Genomic DNA, 26407 nt, shown 5'->3' on the forward strand with positions numbered 1-26407 from the left:
CTAAAAAATTCTATGACTTGATAAGAGAGAAAGTAATAGAAATGCAAATAAAATGTAAATTAAAATCTCATCCTTTGCAATTTAGTACTTTCAACCCATCCCATCAACCTGGTGTTAGAACAGACTCACATCATGTGCTGGCTAAGGGCAATAAAGGAATTTCTGTCTTATACTATAAAGCACCCAGACTAAGGCATGTGGAAAATTTTATTTCCTTAAAACTGAAAAGGTTGGCAGGGTGACTAAAGCAAAGCACAGAGGTGATCAAATCCCTTTATTGGTGTAATAATCCATATCCATATCTCTGACTAACCAGGGCAGCTCTTTTAAAAATAGCCAATGTCACTGTTTAAACAATGTTTTCTAAAAATAGTATTCGAGTCATGGGTTTTTAATTTGTTAGCACAGTGTTCCTAGGCATGAATTTCAAATCTACAGAGACTTGAAAGAAATTTAATTAAAGGATTGAAGATAACATTAGTTACAATAGTATAATAGATACAATGGCTGTAATTCTCAAAATTGTATTGGATGATTCTGAAATAAGATAGCCTTTCAATCATATTCATTACCAACAGTTCTCTAAGAATCATTAATCATATAATGTTTGGCATGATGTATTAATTTAGCAACACAGTGATATCTCTACATATTAATATGAATTATGCCACTTCTATAGATTGCATTATTAGAAATAAGGACGTGTATATCAATGTATGTGTTCTCTGGGTTAGTCATTACCTTTTACTACCAAGTTTCCAGTACTGCTAGCAGTTCCAAAATGGTTAGTAGCTATACAGGTATAACTTCCAGCATCTGACTTTGTCACATTGACAATTCTGAGGCTTCCATCTTCAGAAATGGTAATTCTGAAATTAAAACAAATACACCAAAATGGTAAGTTTATCACATATAACTAATTGAAAATGGTATCTCTCATTCTGTCATCCTTCAAAGTATAAATCATGGTTATATTACCAACAGTCTCATCTTTATTTAGGGCATTTGTCTGTATACACATAATTATAATTAGGACGTGTAACTTATTTAGGACTTTTAACACTTTTCTTGCTAAAATGGTCTCAACATTCTGTTGGCATAAATATTGGAAATACTAATAGATTGTAACCATCCTCTGTCTTTGGTGGCTCTAACCAGATTATGCATTGTTGATCACCATTGATCTTAACACTGCTGAGTATGAGAAAAAAGTCTCTTGGCTCACCACTTGACAAATTTTCATCAAAGATTTTTTTAAATTTATTTATTCATGAGAGACACAGAGAGAGGCAGAGACATAGGTAGAGGGCGAAGAAGCAGGATTCATGCAAGGGGCCCGATGTGGGACTTGATTCTGGGACTCCAGGATCACACCCTGAGCAGAAGACAGACACTCAACTAAGCCACCCAGGCATCCCAGAAGATGTTTTCTTCTAGACTGGTGACTTAAATTAAATTAGTGATTACTAAGTATATTTATTTCTGACATATGTCAGATAATACATTTTTAATGAGATACAAGAAGTGAATTAAAAAAATTAAAATATCCTGTGACATAGTATGACTTTGGCAGAATAGCAAATGTGGATGGCATATCTCAGGGCCCATAATTAGGGATAAGTATCTACTACTTAGATAGTAGTAAGGAAACACTTGCACTGACAGACACGAAACTGGAATGGGAGGATTCCTGAGGACCCTGTTTTCAACATGACTATAGCAGAAGAGGAAGGTATAGAGATGAGTAGGATGTGAGCCTGGCTTGGACACCAGACAGAGAAATAAAAAATGTACCCAGATGGATCATTTAGGATTATTGTCTGCTGAACCTCTGCTATATCCTTTATATTTACCCACCTCGTTCTCTGTCTTCTGCTCTCCCCTTCTCACCTGGCCTATCAGGTACCCCACCTGGCCTCTCTGTAACCCACTGTCCTCAATAAATTCTGTTCTAGAACCTACCAGGCCTGATCGATCTGATCTTTGCCTTTCTCTTGCCTACTTGATTTCATTCAAATCTTCTACCCTCCAATGGACTGGAGTTACACTGGCCTTCTGCAAGTCCCTATAGTGTTGGGACACATTTCCACTTCAGGGCCTTTCTATCTGCTCTTCTGTCTGCCCTGACATCAGGACACAGCTACCATCTTCTCACCTTCTCAGGACCTCACCTTGGAGGCAGTGTTTTTCTTATGACTCATGTTTTTATTTTTTTATTTTAATTTTTTTATGACTCATATTTTTAAAGTGGGTTTTTAATTTTGTTATTCTCTTTTCTTGCAGCCATTTTATTTTTTCCTATCAAACACAATCTAGAAGTTCTGCTTAATTCTTAGGTCTCTTACCACATGGTGTATGAGCTTTTCTGAGGACACAGACTGTGTTTATCTTATTACTTAATCTCCAGGAACTAGTACCTAGATGACATATAGTTGATGCCCTGTAAGTATCTGCTAAATGACTGAGTGAATAAGTAAATAAATATCCTAAGAGAAAAATCAATAACATGCTTTAGGAATTCAGAGTGGCTAAACCACTGAGCACTAGTGATAGTCTTAACAGAATATTTCACAAATATTTGAAACAAGGGGTCTAGGGTGGTCATAGCTTTGCTTAATAGAATTTTTGGGTAATCATTTTAAAACCACAGGTGAAAATTTAAATATGCTGTTTTGCAAATGCTGTATATACTTTCCATGAAGGCTCTTTGGGATGGAGAAGCTGTAGAAATCTGTAGGATTTCCTGATGACTCATTCCAGATTCTTTGACTCAGGCTGATGAGAAGGTATGAAGTTGTAAGAACTCTACAAAGGGTATTAGAGTCAGAGGGATGGGTGTTCAAATTCCTGTTCTGTTAGCTCCAGCTGTGTGGTCAGAGGCAATCTGCTTAACTTTCTAAGTTTTAGTTTCCTCATCTATGAAATTGAGCTAACAATACCAATTGGGTAAGTTGTTAGTAAGAATCAGGTAAGATAAGGTCAGTGAGATTTCTAGCACATTTCCTGGTATTTATTAGGTAGTAGTTTTGTTGTTCCTATTTTTTCATCTTTAAAACTGTGTCCTCTTATTTAGTTATTTGTGCACTATGGGGACAATTGGACAACATTCTCTGAACATAGTTTCTCTTAATATAGTAATTAAATCAGTCTACTTTTTACTCTCCAACTATTGCGTCTGACAATCTGAGCTCAATACACAGATTAACTGAGTCCTCCCAAATAAGTACATAAGATGCATACAAGGAGGTTCTTTGCTCATTCACACCATAATACACATATAACAGTTGCTCAATAAAGACCATGTGATACCCTGTTAGCCCAAGAGCAGATGTACTGATAAAAATAGCACGGTGATTAAATCCTAATTCCCTTAATAATCTCAAAAATAATTTTAGAGGAGTTAATCATATTCTTATTTATAAAATAATTCTCTGGAAATTGTAAAATGTTGGCATATGAAAACCTAGTAAGGAAGGTGACATTTGTGTTTTGTAAATGGAGTGATTTTCCGTGAGGTAATATAGGTTTGGGGTATATTAAATACTAAGAGGTGAACTGACTCTTTCAAAGCACAAAGACCTTTTAATAGTTTATACCATTTAAAGTGGTATTGTAATTTCCAAAATCTAAAGCCATTACCTGTATCATACTGTTTAATACCAACAGGATATGAATAAGGAAACAAGTAATGGGTTTGTCATCAGATGACCGCTATTAGCCTTGACTCTGATACTTGCTATGACCTGGCCTAATTACTTCTGCCCTAAGGCAGGATTTCTCAGCCTTGGCACTACTGACATTTTGCACCATATAATTCTTGTCATGTGAGGGTATTTAACAGCATCTCTGTCCCTTGCACACTGGATTCCATTAATTCTGCCTCTCTTCCCAAGTTGTGACAATCAAAAATATCTCCAAATATGGCCAAATGTTTCCTGGTGGCAAAATCATCCACAGTAGAGAGCTACTGGTCTACATCAGTTTTTATTCTTTTAATCTCACTGATGATTATCTTCTACATTGAGATAAGACAGGTGAAAGGTTCTTTTGATTGTAAAGTGCTGTATAAATGTTTTTCTTATTTCCCACTGTCATTCCCATTCCTGTATCTTTAATGATGGTATATACATTGCACAAAAGGCACTCAAAATATTGTTGCTACCCTGCTGTGGGACCCAGCTAGCTCTACACAATCTCCCTCAAGGCTCTCCTTGCCCCTTACCCTCAAAGCTTCCTTACCCAATTTCCTTTAAGCTTTGTGAAATGACAGGGTAATTTTACAAACTGTTGTACTACAGATTTTTAAGATTTCAGTGCCTGCCATTGGTTAAGTGTTTTAATCTTCCCATTTTTAATTTTTTTTTTAGCAAAGAGATAAGAGCTAGGGCTCCAAGCCTCGAATTTCAGACAATAGAAAAGGTGAGTGAGGGAGATAATCTGTAAAAGTTTTAGCAGCTGTCATTAAATTACATCACATTGCTGTTTATTTTTCCTAGGTACAATCCAATGTTATACATGGGGCTTTGTGAAATCCAACCAATTTCTTTTCCAAACAATATAATGAACTGATTAAGAACATAAACTCTGGGGGTGCCTGGGGGCTCAGTTGTTTGGGTGTCCAACTCTTGGTTTTAGCTCAGGTCATGATCTCAGGGTTGTGAGACTGAGCCCTCTGTTAGGCTCCACACTTGGCATGGAATCTGTCTACCTCTGTCTGCCCCTCCCCTTGCTGATATGCTCTCTCTCAAATAAATAAATGAATCTTAAAAAAAAAAAAAAAAGGAACAAACTCTGGAACTATACTATCTAGCCACAAATCAGACTTGTGCCACTTATAACCTGTGTGAGTAATATCTTTGCATGTAAATTTCCTTATTTGAGATAATGGAATAATAAAAGTAACTATATCTCACAAGGTATTGTAAAGATATGCACTGCTGAGACCAGTGCCTAGCACATGAAAGTCACAATATAAGTGCATTAGCCAAATATTCTATTAACTAAAGTTCTGTATCCTCCTAAATCTATTATTTTAGATATTAATAAAAGACTCTCTTAAGGTTAAGACTACTACCAAGTAGTTTTGCCCGTCTGAAATCCTATTACACATTATTATGCTTAATGAAGCATATGGGTAACATTAAGTAGTTATAGAAGCAGGATGAAAAATTGGACTCATTTATTCATAGCTACTAAATACCTCCTGTACACCAGGCTTACACAAAACAGAACGACCTTCAATAATTACATACCTAGAAATGACGTCAGTGTGTTATGTATCATACATAATGCATACATTTCTATAAATGCATATTAGAAAGGGCATTATTTTTGCCTGTGGGGAATCTATTTCTCATGCTATTTCTAGAATAAAGAAAGGCAAGGACCAAGACCTGGCCAATCAGGAGATTCGATTTCCCTGTCTGCAGTGATTGGTTTAGGGGTAGGCATGCTACCAAAACCAGGAACTATTTGAGGAAACAATCTCTTTCTATTTATTATCACATTTGGAGATGGAAATCTAGAACTGCTAGCAGTTGTCGTACTTTCCATAGAAAGCATGCCTTAAAGAAACCAATCAAAAACAAGCAGAGCCCAGGAGACAGAAGAGAACTATGATCTCTTTGAGCCTGTTTCTGTCCATGGCTAAGCCAACAGTCTCCTTTGGATGCCTCAGTTACATAAGGCAATGATTTAAGATACTAGAGATTTAGTTTTAATCTCTTGGAACTGGAAGAGCCCAATATTTTAGAGAAATTAGTGAACATGGGATGCCTGGGTGGCTCAGCAGTTGAGTGTCTGCCATTGACTCAGGGAGTGATCCCAGGGTCTGGGATCGAGTCCCACATCGGGCTCCTGCAGAGAGCCTGCTTCTCCCTCTGCCTGAGTCTCTGCCTCTCTCTCTCTCTCTCTCATGAATAAATCTTAAAAAAAAAAATCTTAAAAAAAAAAAGAAAGAAATTAGTGAACTTGTTCAGGAGATAGAGGCAGTGAAAGTGGAGAGGAGACATGAGTCCTCCACATAATTCTTTGATGGCTACCTCTAAAGAACTCAAAAGACTGATTAACTCAATTACAGAGGAATGACTATGGATTTATGGGTCTGAAAAAGTGACCTGATCTTCCTTTATACACAGCTGTGCCATATACTTTTGGCTATTTATTTCTATTGATTAAAGGCCAAGTTTACAATGACTTGTTGCTTTGAATTTATGGGATTTTTGTAGGTGAGGAATTATTATAAAGCTAGCATTTATCCTTGGGGTGCTAATTTTGACTAACTCAAGGAACTTTTGAAATATAACTCAACACTATTATTTAGATACTTGCTTCATTTCATTTTGGAGTCAGTCCCAACTTAGAAAAAGTTGTTCAACCAATATTTCTACATTCACTTTTTCCCATGAACCTAGTGCCTGAATCCCATTGAAGTATACTTGTATTTTCACATTTGTTTCTTAATGATATTTCAAAGTTTCCATTTCATTTTAGTTTTTCTGTTTCAGACTGTTGACTGACCTGTAGCTATTAGCTTGATATTGAACTTTGAGCTCCTTCTAATACTCATGAATAGTGATCGAGTTAGATAAAAGGAATTGAAAATGTAAATCTGTTCTTGGCTTAGAATAGGTTAGCTCTGACCTACCTGTAGGCTCTTTTTAAATCATTGATATTATCAGAGAAGAGTCAAAAATGATAAAGCAGCAAGTAGTAAAAATAAAGGTGTGACATAGGACTTAATTTCTCCCACATGAAAAAAAGGTCATCTAATTCACAACATAGTAAATTGCCCATTGCATACAGAAGCAGTTATTCCTCCATTTCATTTAGAGATTTCAGATCCATAGAGGATAGGAACCTATCTGGAATTACGAGATAAATTGAATCTTTCTTTCTTAATATGAGGCTCTGGGTTATAGCCATTGAAGAGCTGACCTTGTCAGTCCTATTAATCAAAACCAGTCTGGGGACACTGGACCTTTAAAAATGCTGATCTTTCTTCTTTGGGGGCTTTAGGAACAGATGACAAAAGCTGCCAACTCCACAATATTCTATCACCCTAAAGAGAAGGGTTATCCCTATGATTCTGTGAGCAGTTCTGCATGGAAGCCCAACTACAGGTGACAGAAGTAGTGCATCCTCACCTGTCTGGAAACACTTCCCTTATAAGTAAGACTCTATGGAGTACACTTTAGAAACCATCCTTAGAAACCAGTACACTTTTTAAAAAAAAGATTTTATTTATTTATTCATGAGACAGAGAGAGAGAGAGAGAGAGAAAGAGAGAGAGAGGCAGAGGGAGAAACAAGCCCCATGCAAGGAGCCCGACATGGGACTCAATCCTGGGACTCCAGGATCATGCCCTGGGCTGAAAGAGGCACTAAACCTCTGAGCCACCCAGGCTGCCCAGAAACCAGTACACTTTTAAACCACCTTTAATAGTGTTAGATCAGGGACAACATAAATCACTTTAAAAACCTCAAAGGGTCCTAACAGGCTTCTCCTTTCTCTTATACCTGAGGAGTTCCAGAAAACATGCTTGCCATTTAACAGCCTGAACATGAAAGCATAGATTTATGTATTACAAAAGAGGTTAACACTCCTGGAGGCCTAAAATATATTCTAAAACTTCAGACATGGTTAATCTAAGTACTGCTACTTCTCAACTCAAGCACACTGGCAGCATGGTACAGATGTCACAGGACTCGTGACCCCAGAGGCAACCAGTGATGTACTAGAATGAGGGCAATTAAGTCAGACTCCCCAAACCAGGGGTCACTCTACCTTATGAGATACTACACAAGGTGAGGCACGTGTTAACCAGACCCTTATGAAATCAGAGGAAGGACTGCCTAGCTACAAATGTGTACACTTTATTCTGCATTGAGTTGTCTTCTAATGCAAATAATTGGAAGATTTCATGTAAAAACTCATTCCTGGCTAGTTGTGACAAATAGGAAAATAGGATAGTATCATAACACAGCCCTGTAGGGCACCAATCAGCTGGAGAGGAGAAGCAATACCTCCTTTAAGCAGCCAGTAGACTTTCTAGCTCCTACCGTGGCTCCAAGAGCTTATCAATGTCTCTACCCTATTCCTGTGGGCTTTTGAGATCATTTTAGATGGTTTTTAACCATTAATCTGTGCTGAGTAAATGGAACACGGCTTCTCGGTAGCCTTTAGGCTATGGGCCACATTTTCCTTCCTCCTGGATTCTCCCCACCTCAGGCATACCTCACTAAGAGACCATAGCAATGGAATAGGAAGGGGAACAGGAACTAGGGAACAGCCCTAGTTTTCTAAGGCTGCCATAACAAGGTGCCACAAACTGGATAGCTTAAAACAGCAAGAATTTATTATTCAGTAGTTCTGGAGACTGGAAATCTGAAGTCAAAGTGCTGGAAGAATTCGTTGTTTTTGGAGTCTCAGAGGGAGAATGTTTCTTTGCCTTTCTCTTAACTTCTGGTAACAATCATTGGTCCTTGGTTTATAGACACATCACTTGAATTCTTGTTTCTATCATCACATAGTGTTTTTCCTATGTGTCTCTTGACATTGTCTTCCCTCTGTGCACATGTCTTTATCCAAGTTTCCCTCTTCTTAGAAGGACACCAGTAACTGAATTAGGGCCCACCTGAATCTAGTTTGACTTCATCCAAATTCAATTACAAGTCTCATGATTGTTGTTCCGGGTTGATCTAGCAGCTTCAAAGCCTACTTTCCAGTCCTTAGAGAATGGGGAAGGGGCATAATGCAGAGGAATGGGTCTGATTCCACAGGCCTGGCACCATTGATGATGCTCATCAATAACCTTTCCTTCTTCGTGGGGCCAGGTCCTGTGTTCCAAAAGTAGTTACATTTTAAAAAACTGGAAATTATTGCTCTTTAGGTGGTATATTAACAATCAAATGTGGAGTATGAAGGAATGTTCTGGTGTGGTAATGGATAATGTATTAAACTATAAAAAGTCTTGGGATGCCTGCGTGGCTCAATGGTTGAGCTTCTGCCTTTGGCTCAAGGTGCAATCTCAGGATCTGGGATTGAGTCCCACATCGAGCTCCTTGTGGGGAGTCTGCTTCTCCCTCTGCCTGTGTCTCTGCCTCTCTCTCTTTCTCTTTCTGTGTCGCTCATGAAAAAATAAATAAAATCTTTAAAAATAATAAGAATAAAGTATAAAAAGTCCAACAGGAAAACAAAATTAGGGCCTACTTGCAATTTTTTTTTTCCTTTCTAATTTGTTGGATTAAAGTAGATCTTCCATTCAATCCTTTCTTGGCTGTCATTACTGTGGCCAATTAATATTTATTTTGATATTAATATTATAGCCAAAATTAGATAGAGGAGGCCTATACCAAAATGGCAACATACAGTTTTCTAAGTACTTCTTTATGGAAGCTGAAGCTGAGAAAGACAGTGTCTTTACTTGTCCTTCAGGCAATAGCAATACAACACAGTCTTAGAATACAACACCAATGAAATAGTCAAAATTTTGAAGGAGTGGAGAAGTGGCAATGAAGAGACAAAGACTTGTATATTCAACCTATCAACTTCAGAATTAGCCTGTGACCAATAGAGGCATAGACATTTAGACTTGGTAGAGTCTAAGTCTAATAGTCAAAGCTATTCCTGGCTTTGTGCCAGTTGAGAACTAAGAAAAGCCTAGAAGAGGAACTGGCATTGTTGTGCTGTAAGCAATGGCAAAAAAACAAAACAAAACAAACACCAAAACTCTGCTCTTAAGGAAAAACAAACAAACAAACAAACAAACCAAACACTTGCTTTGGTTTGAATTTGGTTATTTACTTAACAAAATTCAAAGTCATTTTTGCTTTGGTAATTGTTAACTATATGTGTCAGCTTGACTGAGCTAAGGGATGTTCAAATAGCTGGTAAAAAATTATTTCTCTGAGTCTTGAAGGTGTTGCTGAAAGAGCTTAGCATTGGAGTTGGTAGACTAAGTAAAGAAGATTGCCCTCACCAATGCTGATGAATATCATCCAGTCCTGTGAGGGCTTGCAGAGAGTGAAAAGAAGGAAGGGTGAATTCGCTTTCTCTGAACTAGGATACCCATCTTCTCTGGCTTTGGATGGTAGTGTCCCTGGTTCTTGGACCTTTGCACTCAGGTTACGAGTTACACTCATCTACTCCATTGGTTTACACACCCTGGGAATCACTCTAAATCATACCACTGGCTTTCCTAGATCTTCAGCTTGCAGACAGCACATCATGGGACTTCGGGGCCTCTACAGTCATATGAGTATTCCTATAATAAATATTTTCTTATATATTCTGTTGGTTCTTTCTCAGGAGAACCCTGGCCAATATAGTTTTTAACTGTGATTTGCCGGAGTTTACATATTGAAATTTGAAAGATACATGGAAATTCTCAGCCTAATTGGAGAGATGGGATTATCCTGATTTATAGAAAGAAAGATTGCTTTGTGGTAATGTGCAGTTTATAAAGAGTCAATTGAGAGCACTAAAAGATGGCTTTTCTGCCCATCTTGAGAAAAGATGATGTTTCCGATTACAAATTTAAATGAAGGTCAGTGGGAAGATACTTACTTCAAGGGCAGTTTCAGGCCAACCTGTCATTGATCTTTCTGTATAGTGTCTGCGGCAGCAATAGACATTGCTATTGACCAGACACCTTGGTGACAAAGTTCCCTTAGAGATAATTTGCTTTCTGTCGTAAGATTTGAGTTTAATAAACCACTGAACAACCTGTGTATTTCAGTCTGCTTGAAGAACAACCAGCAGTTCAGAGCCTATTGCCCTTGCCTCCAGCACTGTTCAAAAGAGAAAATAACTTGTGTTTGCTTAACCTGGTTTGATCCAAGTCTAACTTCTTCTGAACAATAGTTTTAAAAGCTCTGTAAAATAACCTGGAAGGGATCCTCTCAGGTACAGATGAGTATTTAGATCGCAGAGTTAAAATACCGGGGTTAATTATAACTACTCTTCATGACACAATGCATGGATAAGTGTAGGAAATAGTTTTCTTGGGCAGATATAACTTTGAAGTTTTATTTATTGACATTGTAAGCAAAAAAACACCAAAAACATGTTTTGGGAAGAAAGAAATAAAGGACATGTTTGTCTGAAATTTGTTTCTTAAATTGCTACCTTTAATTTATGCAGGATCTCTGTGTCTCCATTAATACAAGATTTAGGATTCCTTTCTTCCAGAAATTTATGACCTGAGATAATTTCAATATAAATCTATGGGGCATTGTGAAGATGAATGGGGTAGGGACAGGAAAAACAATACCATATTTTACTCTCTACATCTCTATGTTTTGATCAAGGCATCATAATAAGTAATATTACTTGTGTAATGAGAAAAATCTTATTATTAAACTCGAAGGTACTCAAAATATTTTATATAACAACATCTTAGGACACTAGAATAGCTAGTAAAAGAATAATTCAATAGCAAAGTTAAACTGTTTTTAGAAATAATTGGAAATGAAGAAGCAGAGATGGACCAGTAGACCTAAAGACCTGGAGGGATGGCTATAAATACTCAAAGCTGAGTGTTGGGCATGGCAAGGTGCTGAGGAAGTTTATCAAGCACCTAAAATATACTATTGGGTACTCTTGGATGCTTGCATTTGTTATCACATTTAAACCATACAGCAATCTCGAGAAGCATTATTATCCCAATTTTTCAGATGAGAAAAATGAAATCCGGAAAGTAAATTAAAATGTCCAAGGGCAATGTGGTCAATAAAGAATGAAGTTTCAAGGTTAGATCTCACTACAAAGTCTGCACTCTTTCTACCATGCCATCCTGTGGTGTTGAAGGATATAAGAAAGAAAGAAAACAAGAAGCAAAACCCATTAAACCCACATTTAAGAGGTTTTCCTTAAATTTGCCATTAGATCTTTGGTTATGATACTTTTTTTTTTTTTTTGCTTTCTAATTAAGCTTGTCAAAATAGCTTTTTCTAATATTGAGAAATATGTGAACACAATTTCTGAAGACAGAAGCAAAAGTAAAGAATGTGCAAAAGTGAGTTGAAGTTGTAATCATAGAAGGTTCCCTTATCCCTAACTAAAATGCCTGGAAGATAATAATTAATTAGAAAAGGAGGCCCACTATATAGATTATGTAACTTGGTAAGCAGAGGAGGTTTCTATAACACAAATAGCAATACTGGCCATGCTAGAAAAACATATAATTTTATTATGTACCGAACTCTCAACGCTTTAGGAATTGCAAGATCATGGTTTGTTTGCTTGAACCCCTCACCTCAGAACTTTATAAAATTTCTAAGTAAGGAAATCAAAGTGGAATCTCCTACCTCCTGCACATCATTGATAGCACACCATTGTCAGGGTACAGCTAAAATTCTCAAAGACCCTCCCTGCCTTGAACAGCAACTGCACTTAGTATTTATGGCTTTGTCAGAAGCATAGAATCTCAGGATCATGAAACTGCTCAGTTAATACAAGATTTTCCAAACTCCCTGGTATGCTTCTAATTTCTGCCATATTCATGTAGATACTTTATCCTTGCCCTAATATTTGTTAGACACATGACTTTGGAATGTCTCTTAAACTCTCTGAAATCCAGTTTGCAATCTCTAAAATGAAGGTCATAATAATAATAATACATCTATTTCATAGGTTTTGTTGAGAAAGTTACACGTGAAAATACCTGTGAAGCATTTATAACTGTGGTGGCACATAGCAAGCACATAATAAATATTGGCCATAGTGATCATTTTTATTATTTTCTTCACCATCATTTTTTAATAGGCATTATTTTTTAAAAAAGATTGTATTTATTTATTCATGAGAGACAGAGAGAGAGAAAGAGAGAGAGAGGCAGAGACATAGGCAGAGGGAGAAGCAGGCTCCTCACAGGGAGCCCAATGTGGGACTCGATCCCAGGATCTGGGATCATGCCCTGAGTCGAAGGCAGATGTCCAACTGCTAAGCCACCCAGGCGTCCCTGTTTTCTTCATCCTTATCATCATTATAGTCATGGTATTTTCTTTAAGTGATTCATAGTTTAAAATTAAAATAACATCATATTGCTACTATAAAGAAAACATCATATTGATACTATAGATAGAAATCAGTATCACTTGCCATAGATGCCAACCATAGAAGTAAATATGATAGAAACATACATAACATACTACATTCTAGTTGGGTGTGGTTATTTGCTGGGATATTGAGCCAATAGCCTGCTTTTACTTTGGTAAAGAGGTATTACCCACGGTTTCAAATGTGTTCAGACATACTAGGACCAAACTGACTCTGCCCTTGATCTACTCAGAAGCAGTGAAAAAGACCTATGTGATTCACTACCATTTAATGTCTGTCTACCGTGTGCTAAGATTATCTGAGTATTTACAGAGGTGCAAGTCTTCTACTTTGTGAAACACAAAGCTATTTCAACCACATTCCCAAGATAAAGTTCCTTTATAACATTACAACAATGTGGGCCATCAAACTGTTTTGGGAAGCTCCCATTACTGCAAATTCATGACATTTTGAAGTTGTCAGATCTACTCACATGGCATTTATCATATACTGCCAATATCCCATTGTCCCAAATATCCAAAGAATTTCCAGACATCAGGCCCCAAGTCTTATACTTTTTTGTTGCCTTATCATTTCATATAGTCCTTTATATATAAAGAGGCACACAGTAAATATATTGCTTATTGGATGAAAATTTACTTAGTCTTGACAATTTTAGAGACACTGGTGGATATCTTTCGGGGTAAAGACCCTGATTTCTAACCTTTTCTGGTGGGTGGGTGGAAGTTAGAGATCTCTTTAAGACTCAGAAGCAAATTATAACATTACCTCACCGCAAATGCAACTATGCATATTGTTTTCGAAAGTTTACAGTTCTCCTAAAGCACCTCTAAGTCACAAAACTGTAAAGAGAAGCCACTGTCCTGGAGTAAACATAGATATCACCTTCATTGATTCATGAAGGTGTGTAAGCTGTAATTACTGTTTTTATAAGCTCAAGAAAAGGATTCTATGTGCTTAAGTTAATACTTGAGGGGTGGTACTGTTTTCCTGTGGGGATTATTTGTATGTGCTTTGTATCTTCAGGTCTGTTTTATACAGGAGAACATTTCCTGGATGAAACCGAATCCTTGTAGCAATCCACTCTTGTCTCAACAAATACACAACCAAGTGTCATGTGAAAAATGTCGACAGGGACCTGGTTGTTGTACTATTTTTTTCCCCCTATGTGAAAAAGAAAGCTATTTCTTTTCAAGGAACAGTCTTTTTTCTTTTCAGACAAACCATCTAAAAAGAACTATAAAGTCACACAGGTAATGGGTTTCAATAAATAATTCTCATGATGACAGAACATTTAAGGAATTGATATATGTGTCCTCTCCTATTTAATAGCCAAAATCTGCAAGGACCTTTTCCTAATTCCAAGGGGAAGTCGATGACAGAAAAAGTGAACGGCTTAAGAAAGGAGCAGAAAGCTCTTATAATTAGAGGTGTCTTGGTCGAGGGGGCAGAACATAGTAATTTAGATATGCCAGTGATAAGGAAAGTTTGGTAAAGATGGGAGGGGGGTGTTGAAAGAACATAGGACTGTGAATATGACCTACTTAGATTAGAAAAAAAAGAACAGGATAATATCTGAGCATATTTGTCCTGTACATGAATAAAATAGTTTCTGGCAAATCCTTCCCTAATAATCAGCATACCACATTTCCTGGAAAATCTAGTAAAAGAGGCTTTTGTGTAAATGTTAAACTCAAAAGAATGATGAAAAGAATATAGTAATCCCGAAAATACTGATAATTTCAAGCAACAAACCAAATGTGCTGTAATTATTTTCAAATAATTCACAGTAGTGAATTATTCAAATTGGAGATCTCATCACTTAAAGAATTAAATTGGCTAATATTATTCCCAACAAAGCACGCTTTGTTGCTTTGTCAATGCATCCAATATCTCAGGCCAAGTGATGCAGAATTGTTAGGCATGTTTGCATTGGGTTAGACTCTTAAAGTCAGACAAGGACCTTATTAGAAGCTTTCTTTTAAGTGTTGTGCTGGAAATGAGTGAACTTGTGTGTGTCTGGGGTGGGGAGTTAGATACAAAAATAAGACACAGAGAAGATTATGAACGCTTACAATTTTCAGCAATCTATGAGAAAACTGATGCTAATAGCAAATTCACTTTCTTAAAATGAAGTAACCTTAGTAATGAGTGATTTAGGGATATTCTCTTTGTAGTGGTCGAAGAGCAGAAAGAAACAAAGTTGAAAAGAATATAAAACATCAGGAGGTCTGTATAATTAATCAGCAGTCCTATAAAGTATGCCATAAATTAGAGCTACAATTATACCACTGTGCTTGGAAAATAGGAAACTGGACTTTTTATATAAGCATTCAGGTTTATTTTTTAATATCTATCTCTAGCATCATGTAAAGTGCACTTTAGGAAATGTGGCTAAGAGAGTTAATGCTTTCATCGCTGCTATTTACAACCTAATTTGCAAGTTTTTACAGCATCTTAATAGTCACATTGCAGTTAAGAAAGAAATATCTTGCCATTCTTGAAGTTCCTTGTCAAGAAAGAAAACTTTAAAAAGTCACTGGAAAATAAAGTTTCAATGGATGATAAAATTTCCTGTGAACCATTTCCCTTTTATAAAATTAAGTCTAAAATTTACTTTTAATATGTAAGTTGAAAATTTGTAATTTTCAACTCTGTTTCTTTTTAAAGGCAGTATACTCCAAGGTATATACTACTTCTGAATTATTTATTCCAAAGGTTCTGGAATTCCTCATTGTTTTTATGTTATATGTAACGATTTATATAGTTTGGGGAAAAAAGTTTGGTGAATATAAATTACAATGCACTTGCTAGCTTCCCTGCCAGCTTATGTTATACCACTGAATTAATTCCACGTCATTCAGTAGGGTCATTCTTCTGAGAAAATGGCATTAAGAAAGACCAATTTTCTGTATACAAGAAAGGGGAAGAGTCTGGTTACACTTGTTTTTAAGTTCCCATACCCATCCAGCTTCTCTTGACCGTCAGGTGCCCATATAGCTTCTCAAAATAAGCCCCAAATTATCACCTAATAAGCATATTAGTCATCTTCCTAATTTTTGTAGCCTTCCCAAACAGTAAAATAAAAGAACACAGATGCCTTCATTTTGGTCTGCTCTGTTTTAGCACAAACGTAATCAGGCTACAGATATTTCCTGAGCACTTGCTCTATAAAAGTCACTGTGATAACCACTAAAAGGAATTCAAAAGGAAAGAAGCAACATTGCTCTCATCAGTTGTCCTATGGAATGGACATCTATTGTATTGCCTATCTAGTACCCATCCCTGATAATCCTGATTTTCCTTTGGGAGCTTCCACTCTCAGACCACATAGTTTGGGTGGTAATAGCACCATCATCTAGATACTGGGGAATTCATGTGCATCAAGAATGGCCGATGAGAGTATCACATGCTCTTGACTAAAGTGAATGGTTTAGGGGTATGCATGTCACTTATTCTAGGTCAGTTGTCACTTTTTAAGGTGATAATTTGGGGCTTATCATCTTAAGACCTTTGCTAAAAAACTGGAAAAGAGGTAAACATTTTCTGCTAGTTACTAAAATGGTAGATGATTTGCCAGGGGTCATCTGTCATTCATAGTGGAGAACAGCTTGCCCAAGAAAGAAACCAAGAGAAACTAAGTCTTGGTGATATTCCCCATAGACCATAGACCAAACTCTGAAATTTTCAGATCCATGAGCCAGGAAATTCCCCTTGAAGGATGATGAAAATGGTCTAAAACCAGATTATGGTTACAGTTGAGAAACTATAAATTTACTAAAACTCATTGAGCTATACACTTAAAATGGTTGAATTTTATGGCATATTAATTAGACCACAATGAAGTTGTTTAAAAATCCCTTGTAAGCCAGATTAAGCTGCATTTCTTTCTTTCTTCTTTTTTAAAAGATATTTTATTTATTTATGAGAGACAGGGAGAAGAGAAGCAGGCTCTTCTCAGGGATTTGATCCCCAGGATCATATCCTAAGCCACATGCAGTGCTCAACCGCTGAGCCACCCAGGCATATCTTAAGTTGGGTTTCTATCATCTGCAACTCAAAAAGTAATGACAAATACAGTCCTACTGATAAGAGGGAAAAAATAGTATCTGCATGTCACAGATGATACATCAAATGAGTGACATGACAAATGGAGGGGGTCAAATGGGTATTTAGGCTGATTCTTACTTCCCACTCCCTACCTACCTCCTCACCAGGCTATAAGCTCTTGAAATAGAGTTCTTTTCATCTTTGTGTTCAAAATATGGTGCAGTAATGACTCAGAGAGGTTGTATTAAAACATGTTTGTTCTATGGTGCTGGTGGTGGAACTACTGGGGGGCTGTTCTGAGAAGTGACTGGTATTAAAATAATTCACAGTGATCTTGACTGGATGAGACATACAAGTGTTTGGCTTCCATTTTGGTGACTTATCACTGAAATCCTTTTGTGCCTTGTAACAGAATTATACAAGGTTCACATTTTGTTGTTAGTGCTATTTCAGTTTTTCAGAAAAAACAGGCACAAATTATTTGGGAAGAGGACGTCTGAACTGTCAAGTTCATGACCCAAACCAGACAAATTCCCTGGATAACAGCTCAGTTCTTCACCTCACTTTGTCTACATGTGACAGAGTTCTTTGGAGAGATTATATCCTCTATACATTTAGCTTGGCTCTTCCACATTTTTCTCAGTGCTGATGTACTTTTTTATCTGTTTAGGAATACATTCCAAAGTACAAAATGATAGATTCTGATACTTATCTTACTTTTGAGGAGGGGAAAAAAAGCATATTGTAATCAACTTCCAAGAAACTTAAAAAGTGATTTTCTTGTGAGAGAAATATGTACATGCCCACAGATTCTGCACTCGGTTCGGCTGCTGACAAACCATTTTTGGAACTGTTCTTGAGATTAGTGCAGAAAAACAGCAAATGCAATCTCAGCTTATTTGTTCCAGCTGATACCATCTGAACAGAAGCCCAAAGGCATGGGCTTTTGAGATAAGCAGACTTCCCTTAACACCAACTGAAAATGGTCATGGTTCAAAGACAGATGACCCACCCTACTTTTCACTGACCAATGTGCAGTATAAAAGGTGGCATAACTTTGTAACTTTTGTTTTATGTTGAATCTCATCAAAATCATTGTTATGGTTTTGTGTGTGTGTTTTACAAATTCTTCTGAAATAGATATTTGTAAAATATCTTTCCTTCCAGACTTTGACTTTTAGAATTAGTCCCTATACATCAAAGGTTTGACTGAATTCACCACTCGTTTACTGACTCATCATTAGCAAGTTGTACAGTTTCCTCCTCTAAAACATGATGGAGTGGGACTGTTTTCCGGCTTTTAAAGTCTATGATTGTATCACCAGTCCACATAGTCAGATTCAGACACTGTAGCAAAAGGAAAAACAATTTGGCTTATTGAAACAATCTGGCTATGTAGAGAAGACATAATGTCTTTTATTTTATACAGTTGAAACTAAATTCAAAATATCAGTTGTTTATAGGAAAGCCATCCAAAAAACATGTCCAGCTTGGATTTATACCAGCTGTCAATGGTTAGTAGATAAAGTTAACTGGAAAACTGAAATTCCCAAAGAGTGAACAGCCAAGATTAAAAAGAAAATATTTATATAATCTGGTTTAATTCTTCCTTTCTTTTTTTTCTCCTTCTTTCCATCTCACCTTTATTCAGTGACTATGAGTATTTACCAATCATGGTAGGTTCTTAGGCAATAAAGATGAATAGGAAATAGTCCCTGGCCTTCAAGAAACATCATTGGCATAAGTAAATAACAGATTAGGATAATGTGATTATTGCCACAGTAAATATCAGATTAGATAAATGTTATCTAATCAGTATATAACAGATAACCATCAGTAAGTAACAGATTAGATAATGTGGTTAACTCAGAGGATATATGTAGTCATAGGGTATTCTGAAAATATATAGTGGAGGTCCTTGGTGGGAGTGAATTATGAAAGGTTTTCATGGACACACAATGATTCTTCAAGGATATGTAGGAGTTCTATACATATGTTGAAAGGAGATTATGCAGAAAGGCGATACATTCTGGTCAGGCGTTCATTCTGAGTCAGAAGGGTCTAGAGGATTCAGCAAAGGCCTAGGTCACAGAGTCCTGTAAGTCTTGTTAGAAGCAAAGATTTTAGGGGCACTTGAGTGGCTTACTAAGGTTGAGCACTGGACTCTTGGTTTTGCCTCAGGTCATGATCTTAGGGTTATGAAACTGAGCCCCCTTCGGGCTCCAGGTTCAATTCAGAGTCTGCTTGGGATTCTCTCCTCTCCCTCCCCCTCTGCCCTTTCCCCTACTTGCATGCATGGGCACACTGTCTCTCTCATAAATAAATAAATAAATAGATAGATAAATAAATAAATAAATAAGATCTTAAAAAAAAAAGAAGCAAAGACTTTATGCTAGGTAAAGGGATTTAAGGTATGGAAGGGATACCATAGGATTTGCATTTTAGAAAGATCACACTGATGAATGAATGAAGAAATGACTTTGAGTACAAGATGGAAGGCAATGAAACCTCGTAGGAAACTCCCACAGGAGTCCAGATGTATGCTGTCCATGAGATAGCTACTAAGCATATATGGCTACTTAAATTCAAATTAATTAAAATATAATGAAATTTAAATCTCAGTCTGTTAGTTACATTAGCTACCTTTCTAGTGCTCATTAGCTGCATATAGCAAGAGGCTACCATATTGGACAGAGCAGATACAGGATATTTCCATCATTACAGAAACTGCAATTGGATGCTGTTAGACTAGACAAGAGATACAAAGAACATGAACTAAGGCAGCAGTGGCCAAGATGGCCACAAAAAAAAAAAAAAAAAAAAAAAAAAAAAAAGCACAGAAGGACAATTTAGAAGGAGAATTGGGTACTGATTGGATGGATGTGAATGGGGAATGAATGAAGGTTCAGACATGCTTGATTGCAATCAGAGAATATGGGAAGAAGTTTTATATAGAGGTAATAATCAGCTAAATTTGAGTTTATTAATTTTGAGGCCGTGCAGGTAGAAAATGATGCCTAAGATAATGCCTTCATTCTATAATTACATTTTGTAAATATGGAACACTTTTATATAATCATAGAATATTACTGTTAGGAGGGGACACTCAATCTGCAAGTCAAAAACCATAGTATGACCTTTGCTTCATTCATTTCCATATCCTCAGCCCCTATTACAGTGCCTGATGTGTAGAGAAGCATAAGTAAATTCATTTTGGATGAATGAATGAATGAGGCCCAGAGAGGTGACATGAAGTCCTGTGTAAAGTGGAACAATCACTGTTTTTGGAGAAACATGGTTAAATATTCAGTTGTGCTATTTAACTAGATATTCAATTATAGACAAATCACAAGTTTTCTAAGCCTTGGTTTCTTTTCTTCTTTTTTTTTTAATTTTTATTTTTTTATGATAGTCACACAGAGAGAAAGAGAGGCAGAGACATAGGCAGAGGGAGAAGCAGGCTCCATGCACCGGGAGCCTGACATGGGATTCAATCCCGGGTCTCAGGATCACGCCCCGGGCCAAAGGCAGGCGCCAAACCGCTGTGCCACCCAGGGATCCCTAAGCCTTGGTTTCTTTATAAATGAAACATTGGGTTATTGTAGTGATTTTTAAAAAATTAATTTACCAAAAAGTGCTTTGAAGACTGCAAAGTGCTATACTTGTATAAGTCTGGTGATTATTATTATTATTATTATTTTAGATTTTATTTAAATACAAGTTAGTTAACATATAGTGTATTGTTAGTTTCAGGGGTATTATTTAGTGATTCATCAGTTGCATATAACACTCAGTGCTCATCATATCACTTGCCCTCCTTAATATCATCACCCAGTTACCACATCCCCCTTGTTTGTACCCCCTCCAGTAATCCTCTGTTTCTCGTAATTAAGAGTCTCTTATGGTTTGTCTCCCTCTCTGTTTTTATTTTATTTTATTTTATTTTATTTTATTTTATTTTATTTTATTTTATTTTATTTTATATTTTATTTTATTATTTTATTTTTCCTCCTCTTATGATTTCACTAATATGTAGAATTTTAGAAACAAAACTGGTGAACATAGGGGAAGGGATGGTGTTTATCATTATTAGCCAGGATTACCTGGTCCTTACTCAAAGTCTGGTCCATGGATCAGCAGCACTGTAATATCTGGGTGCTTGTAAGAATTACAGAATATCAGACTTTAGCCTAGACCTTCTGAATCAAAGTCTTTCTTTTAATAAGATTTCTAGATATTCGCATGCTCCTTAAAATTAGAGAAACATTAAACTACTTATTAGCAGACTTGGAATTTTAACTCAAGTCTTTCAATTCTCAGATGATGATGGATGAAAGAGTCAACACAATTACTAAGTCAATTTGATGGGAAATGAGTCTGATTTATTCACACTAAACGCTCAAAACTAATTGATGGGACTAGAATATTGCTAGTTCCTGGTCTAATTTTCTTACATAGATGCAATCTTGATAGTGGCCAAATTTCTCCAATAAGATTGTTGACCACTTGGATGAGGGCAAAGATAACATGCTAATTGCTTTCCAGATGACACAAAGTTGAGAATCAGTCAGAGTCCTATCATGAGGCAGAAACCACATTTTGGATGACAATCAAATTCCTAAATGATCTCCATCATCTGGAATGTTAGGCTGAATATTATAGTAAATTACAGTTAATAGGGATAAATATAAATGTCTCTATGAAGGTCATCTAATGTATTAATAGTGAAAATATGATATTCTTTCATTTGTTAAGGAGATGTGTAAGAAGAACTTATTGTATGTCTGGCACTGCACTAGAAAGGCACTAGAAAGGTGAGCCAAGCTGATGAAGTTCTGGCCTCATGGAACATACACTCTTTGGATTAAGATCATTTATTCTACAGGTAACTATTCTTACATTCATTAATTCAACAAATAGTTCTTGAGTATTCAGTATGGTCTCTGAAATCTTCTGGGTATTGAGTATATAACAGTAAATAAGACAAATAATGTCACTGTTCTCCAGGAGCTTAAATTTTAGGGGGTAATAAACAATAAAGCAAATATATGAATGTGATAATTCAGTTGAGCAATATGCACTAAGAATAAAGTACAGACACTAATATGATAGATTTGTGTGCTCCAGGAACAGAAAGAAGGCTAGTGAGATAAAAGATAAGTTTGGTTGCTAAAGCTTGGGTAGGTCATCTAGTAAGAGATTTAGAATTTATTTCTACAAAATGTGAAGACAAATGATATGTATAAATGTAAAATTATAACATAATAGCTGCTATAAAGGAGAAGTACATGGTATTCATTATAAGAGTTTATAATAAGGGGGATGGGGTCTAAGTAAATGATGCCACTGAGATCTGAAGCAAAACAGTTAACCAAGAGAAACAAGGAGGTAACAGAAAGCGGAAGAGTGTATACTGGAAGAGGAAAAGATATGCTCATGATGGAATAAAACATAGCATAGACTAGAGGAACAGTGAGAAAAGTAATTACTAAATTTCAGGTGACTTATACTCAGCGTGAATCAATGGAATGATGAGATTGCCAAGAATGTGAACATAATTGTAGGTTGCATTAATAGATACACAGCATCCAGAATGCGGGAAAGGTTAGCCCTACTCCACTCTACGCTGATCATACTAAACACCGTGCAAGAGGACCATTCGAATGGTAAATGGTTCTCCAACCTTTTATTTTCAGGCTGTACAAATACCCACCATTTGCTTCAACGTGGATGGAACTGGAGGGTATTATGCTGAGTGAAGTAAGTCAGTCGGAGAAGGACAAACATTATATGTTCTCATTCATTTGGGGAATATAAATAATAGTGAAAGGGAAAATAAGGGAAGGGAGAAGAAATGTGTGGGAAATATCAGAAAGGGAGACAGAACGTAAAGACTGCTAACTCTGGGAAACGAACTAGGGGTGGTAGAAGGGGAGGAGGGCGGGGGGTGGGAGTGAATGGGTGACGGGCACTGGGTGTTATTCTGTATGTTAGTAAATTGAACACCAATAAAAAAAAAAAAAAAAAAACACCGTGCAAGAAGAGAACAGCCCAGGATGTTAGATGACCCGTGGGAAGAAGAGAGATGGGACCTAATGCCTCTTCACATGAGAATGAAAGAATGGTGCTCAACATCTGTGTCTGTTGTTTTTTGACTATCTAGCATCCATTGTCCTTTTTGATTAACATTTTCTTTTGAGGACATCTTTTGCCACTGGATCCAATGTGGTGGGGCCATAGTCAGGGGCTCCCTCTTCCTCTGTGCCCTGGCACAAATGCCACCTTATTTATAACCATGTTCCTCTAGAATAGCAGGACAAAGAGCCTTAACATAATTGGAGGTTAAGTCAGCAGTGACAGCCTGATCAAACTATTCCTGTAAAAGAAACAGCTTCTGCATTTCCTATTTCCTAGCCCCAGGGAGCTACCTTGGGCCCATTTAGTTTTAAACCTGCTTCTTCCATGGATTTTTTAAGTCCCTCATATCCTTCCAATAAAATTCTTGTTTGCTTGAGTTAGCTAGAGTTATTTCTGTTAATTGCAACCAAAGAACGCTGACACATTTAGCTGGGCAAACAAAGGACTTGGGTGAACCTGAGGTAAGGAGAGCTGCTGTCTTCAAATATTTGGAAGAATGTATAGAAAGAAAGCTTGGATTTCTCCTGTACCACACCGGGAAGCTGGCTTAAAACTAAAAGATATAAACTCTTTTTATGGATAAACATTTTAATAAATAAAAATTCCCTAAGGGGGACTAGTCTCCATGAAAAGGCATGAGTTTCTATTACTGGTGTTTTCTTTCTTTCCTTTTTTTTTTTTTCTTTTTTTCTTTTTTTTTAGCAGAAGAGAGCTAGACAAGTTAGGCCTTTATTGGAAGGAATTGAGGAAACAGAAGGGAATGGCCTAAGTGATTTTTAAGGTTCAAAGGTTCAATAATTCTTGGGATTCAAATGACATCTTTTGTATAACTTAAGTTTTCAAATTAATTGTCTTTGGCATGTTTTTGCAAGCTGAAATAGACTTTGATGAGGAAGAATAAGAGAACAGATTTTTTTTTAATTAATTAATTAATTTATTTATGATAGTCACAGAGAGAGAGAGAGAGGCAGAGACACAGGCAGAGGGAGAAGCAGGCTCCATGCACCAGGAGCCTGATGTGGGACTCGATCCCGGGTCTCCAGGATCGCGCCCTGGGCCAAAGGCAGGCGCCAAACCGCTGCGCCACCCAGGGATCCCAAGAGAACAGATTTTTATAAGAAGTGCCATTAAAAGTAGAAATGCAAAATTTTCAAGTATCAACTGGATTGAAAAAGGACACTTTTTTAAAGACTAATTTACCTTTATAAAATGTTTCCCAAAGGTTATTGTGTGCAGATGGCTTTGTTTTCACCCTTGGAGCAGGACACCATGGCTAAACCACTGTCTGGTAATTTCATTGTCTCCAGGCCTCATTTACAGCCTTGAAGAGAGTCAGAATAGCCTTTGCTTACCCATCCAATAATTATGGTTGCTGTGCATGACTGAAAGAATGGCTATTTTCTAATGACAAGGTGGTTTGGTTCAGAGGTATGCTATCTCCAGCAGGAATTCAAACATTTTAAATAGTGGTCACTGAGTCAAATAAAAAGTATGTTTATTTTTATGTAAGATATGTTTTCAAGGATTATCATTTGTTATATTGAAGATATTTCTGTAGTTGCTGAAAAACTACCATGCAAGACACCATCCAATGCATTACTAAATATCCCTTGTATGATGATCTGTATCAGTTAGTTATCACTGCATAACAAATAATTCCTCAGCTTAGCTGCTTAAAACAACAAGTATAATTGCTCATGAGTTTGCAGGTCAGCTAAATGTTGCTTGGGGTGACAGGGGTGACTGGGCCATGTGTCTCTCCCTTATCCAGCAGGCTTCCTTTACTGTTGTATTTGCATGGCAATGACAGGTTTTGAAAAGCAGTGGCAGAAAGGCTCCAATGTACAAGCATGTTTTTTTTTTTTTAAAGATTGTATTATTTATTAATGAGAGACACAGAGAGGCAGAGACACAGGCAGAGGGAGAAGCAGGCTCCCTGTGGGGAGCCTGATGTGGGACTTGATCCCAGAACCTTGGGATCATGACCGGAGCGGAAGGCAGATGCTCAACCCCTGAGCCACCCAGAGCCAACATACTTTAAACAAGCATGTTTTAAAGTATCTTCTTGCATCAATATTACTAATAGTGCACAGGCCAAAGCAAGTCACATGGCCAAGCCCAGAATCAAAGTGGGAAGGCATTGCCAAAGGGCATGGATATAGGCAAAGTAAAAAAACTGGAGACATTACTGCAGTCAATCTGCTACTAGGTTCAAGTAGTAAATTTATTATCAAGAGAAAGTTTTTTTTTTTTTTCAAGAATATTCTTGAGATAATGAACTTTATAGTAGCTTACTGTTTTCCCTTTTGGCTTAGAATACTAGGAAGCTCAAAATATTAATATTTACTTAGCTAAATCATTATTAATGTATTCATTTCCCTTATACATGGTCTTACTGTTTATATAAGTCTTATTGTATATAGCCTGCAATGTAAGTTGCCTCAATGATTTTTGTTTTTCAGAGAGACAGTATAGTACCAAAAAGGAATACTTATATTTATTTAAGGCATGAGCAGTTTTCATAAAGTACCTACAGACATTTAAAACACCTGTGAACAAGAGAAAACAGAGAAGCTTTATCTTTTAAAGGGGCATTAGTCATTATTACTTATTACATCCTCCTGGTTCTATGTGAATCAAAGTGACAACTGTACACCTCAACAAAAGTTTTTCAGGGAATTATCTCAAACCAATTTTCACTAGGGATGTAGCCTTTTAGCATCTACAGGTTCAAAAGAGAAATATTTTAAAATTCAGAACCCACACCTAAGAAGGTGACAGATGTAGAGAAAATTCAGCTGAAAATGAAGTTCTTCATTTCATTTTGGAATATTTTCTTCTAAAGATATCATGAGACAGATTTTCAAAGGACTTTGAAGATATAGCTGCAGTGTTTCATGCCCATATGATTGAGTCCAGGAAATATTACCTGAGCCTTGGCAGTTGAATTTGAAATGCTGACTTGAAATATTTTCATTGAAGTTATACCAAAGTTAAATAGAACTAGAAAGTTATTTAAGCTGGTTTTAACATTTTCTTATCCATTTTCTCTGAACTGACAGCATGCTCTCAAACTTGTGAGACAAAGAATTAATAGGTGTTAAAAGTCTTTGGGGGAAAAAAAAAAAAAAAAAAAAAAAAAAAAAAGTCTTTGGGGGAA

The 26407-nt window shown here is 36.7% G+C and overlaps 1 protein-coding gene and 1 long non-coding RNA gene across 32 annotated transcripts in view; one reads left to right on the forward strand and one right to left on the reverse strand.

Moving 5' to 3' along the window:
* Window positions 1-26407, reverse strand: part of CNTN4 (contactin 4) — a 917305-nt gene that overhangs the window by 71554 nt on the left and 819344 nt on the right. For all 14 annotated transcript variants that reach the window (XM_072785322.1, XM_072785326.1, XM_072785332.1 and 11 more), the window contains one exon: window positions 742-869. In XM_072785322.1, the coding sequence (XP_072641423.1) occupies window positions 742-869 (128 nt within the window). The remainder of the gene's footprint in view (window positions 1-741; window positions 870-26407) is intronic.
* LOC140609942 (uncharacterized) overlaps window positions 1-26407 on the forward strand; it is a 171847-nt gene that overhangs the window by 26246 nt on the left and 119194 nt on the right. For 9 of the 18 annotated variants that reach the window (XR_012011707.1, XR_012011708.1, XR_012011709.1 and 6 more), the window contains 2 exons: window positions 21865-21994; window positions 22806-22869. This is a non-coding gene — a long non-coding RNA (uncharacterized lncRNA). Of the gene's footprint in view, window positions 1-4367; window positions 4420-21864; window positions 21995-22805; window positions 22870-24469; window positions 24759-26407 lie in introns of those variants that run through there. The other 9 variants (XR_012011695.1, XR_012011697.1, XR_012011701.1 and 6 more) reach the window with 4 other exon arrangements.

The sequence above is a fragment of the Canis lupus genome, chromosome 19 (genome assembly GCF_048164855.1).
Source record: "Canis lupus baileyi chromosome 19, mCanLup2.hap1, whole genome shotgun sequence".
Lineage (NCBI taxonomy): Eukaryota > Metazoa > Chordata > Mammalia > Carnivora > Canidae > Canis > Canis lupus.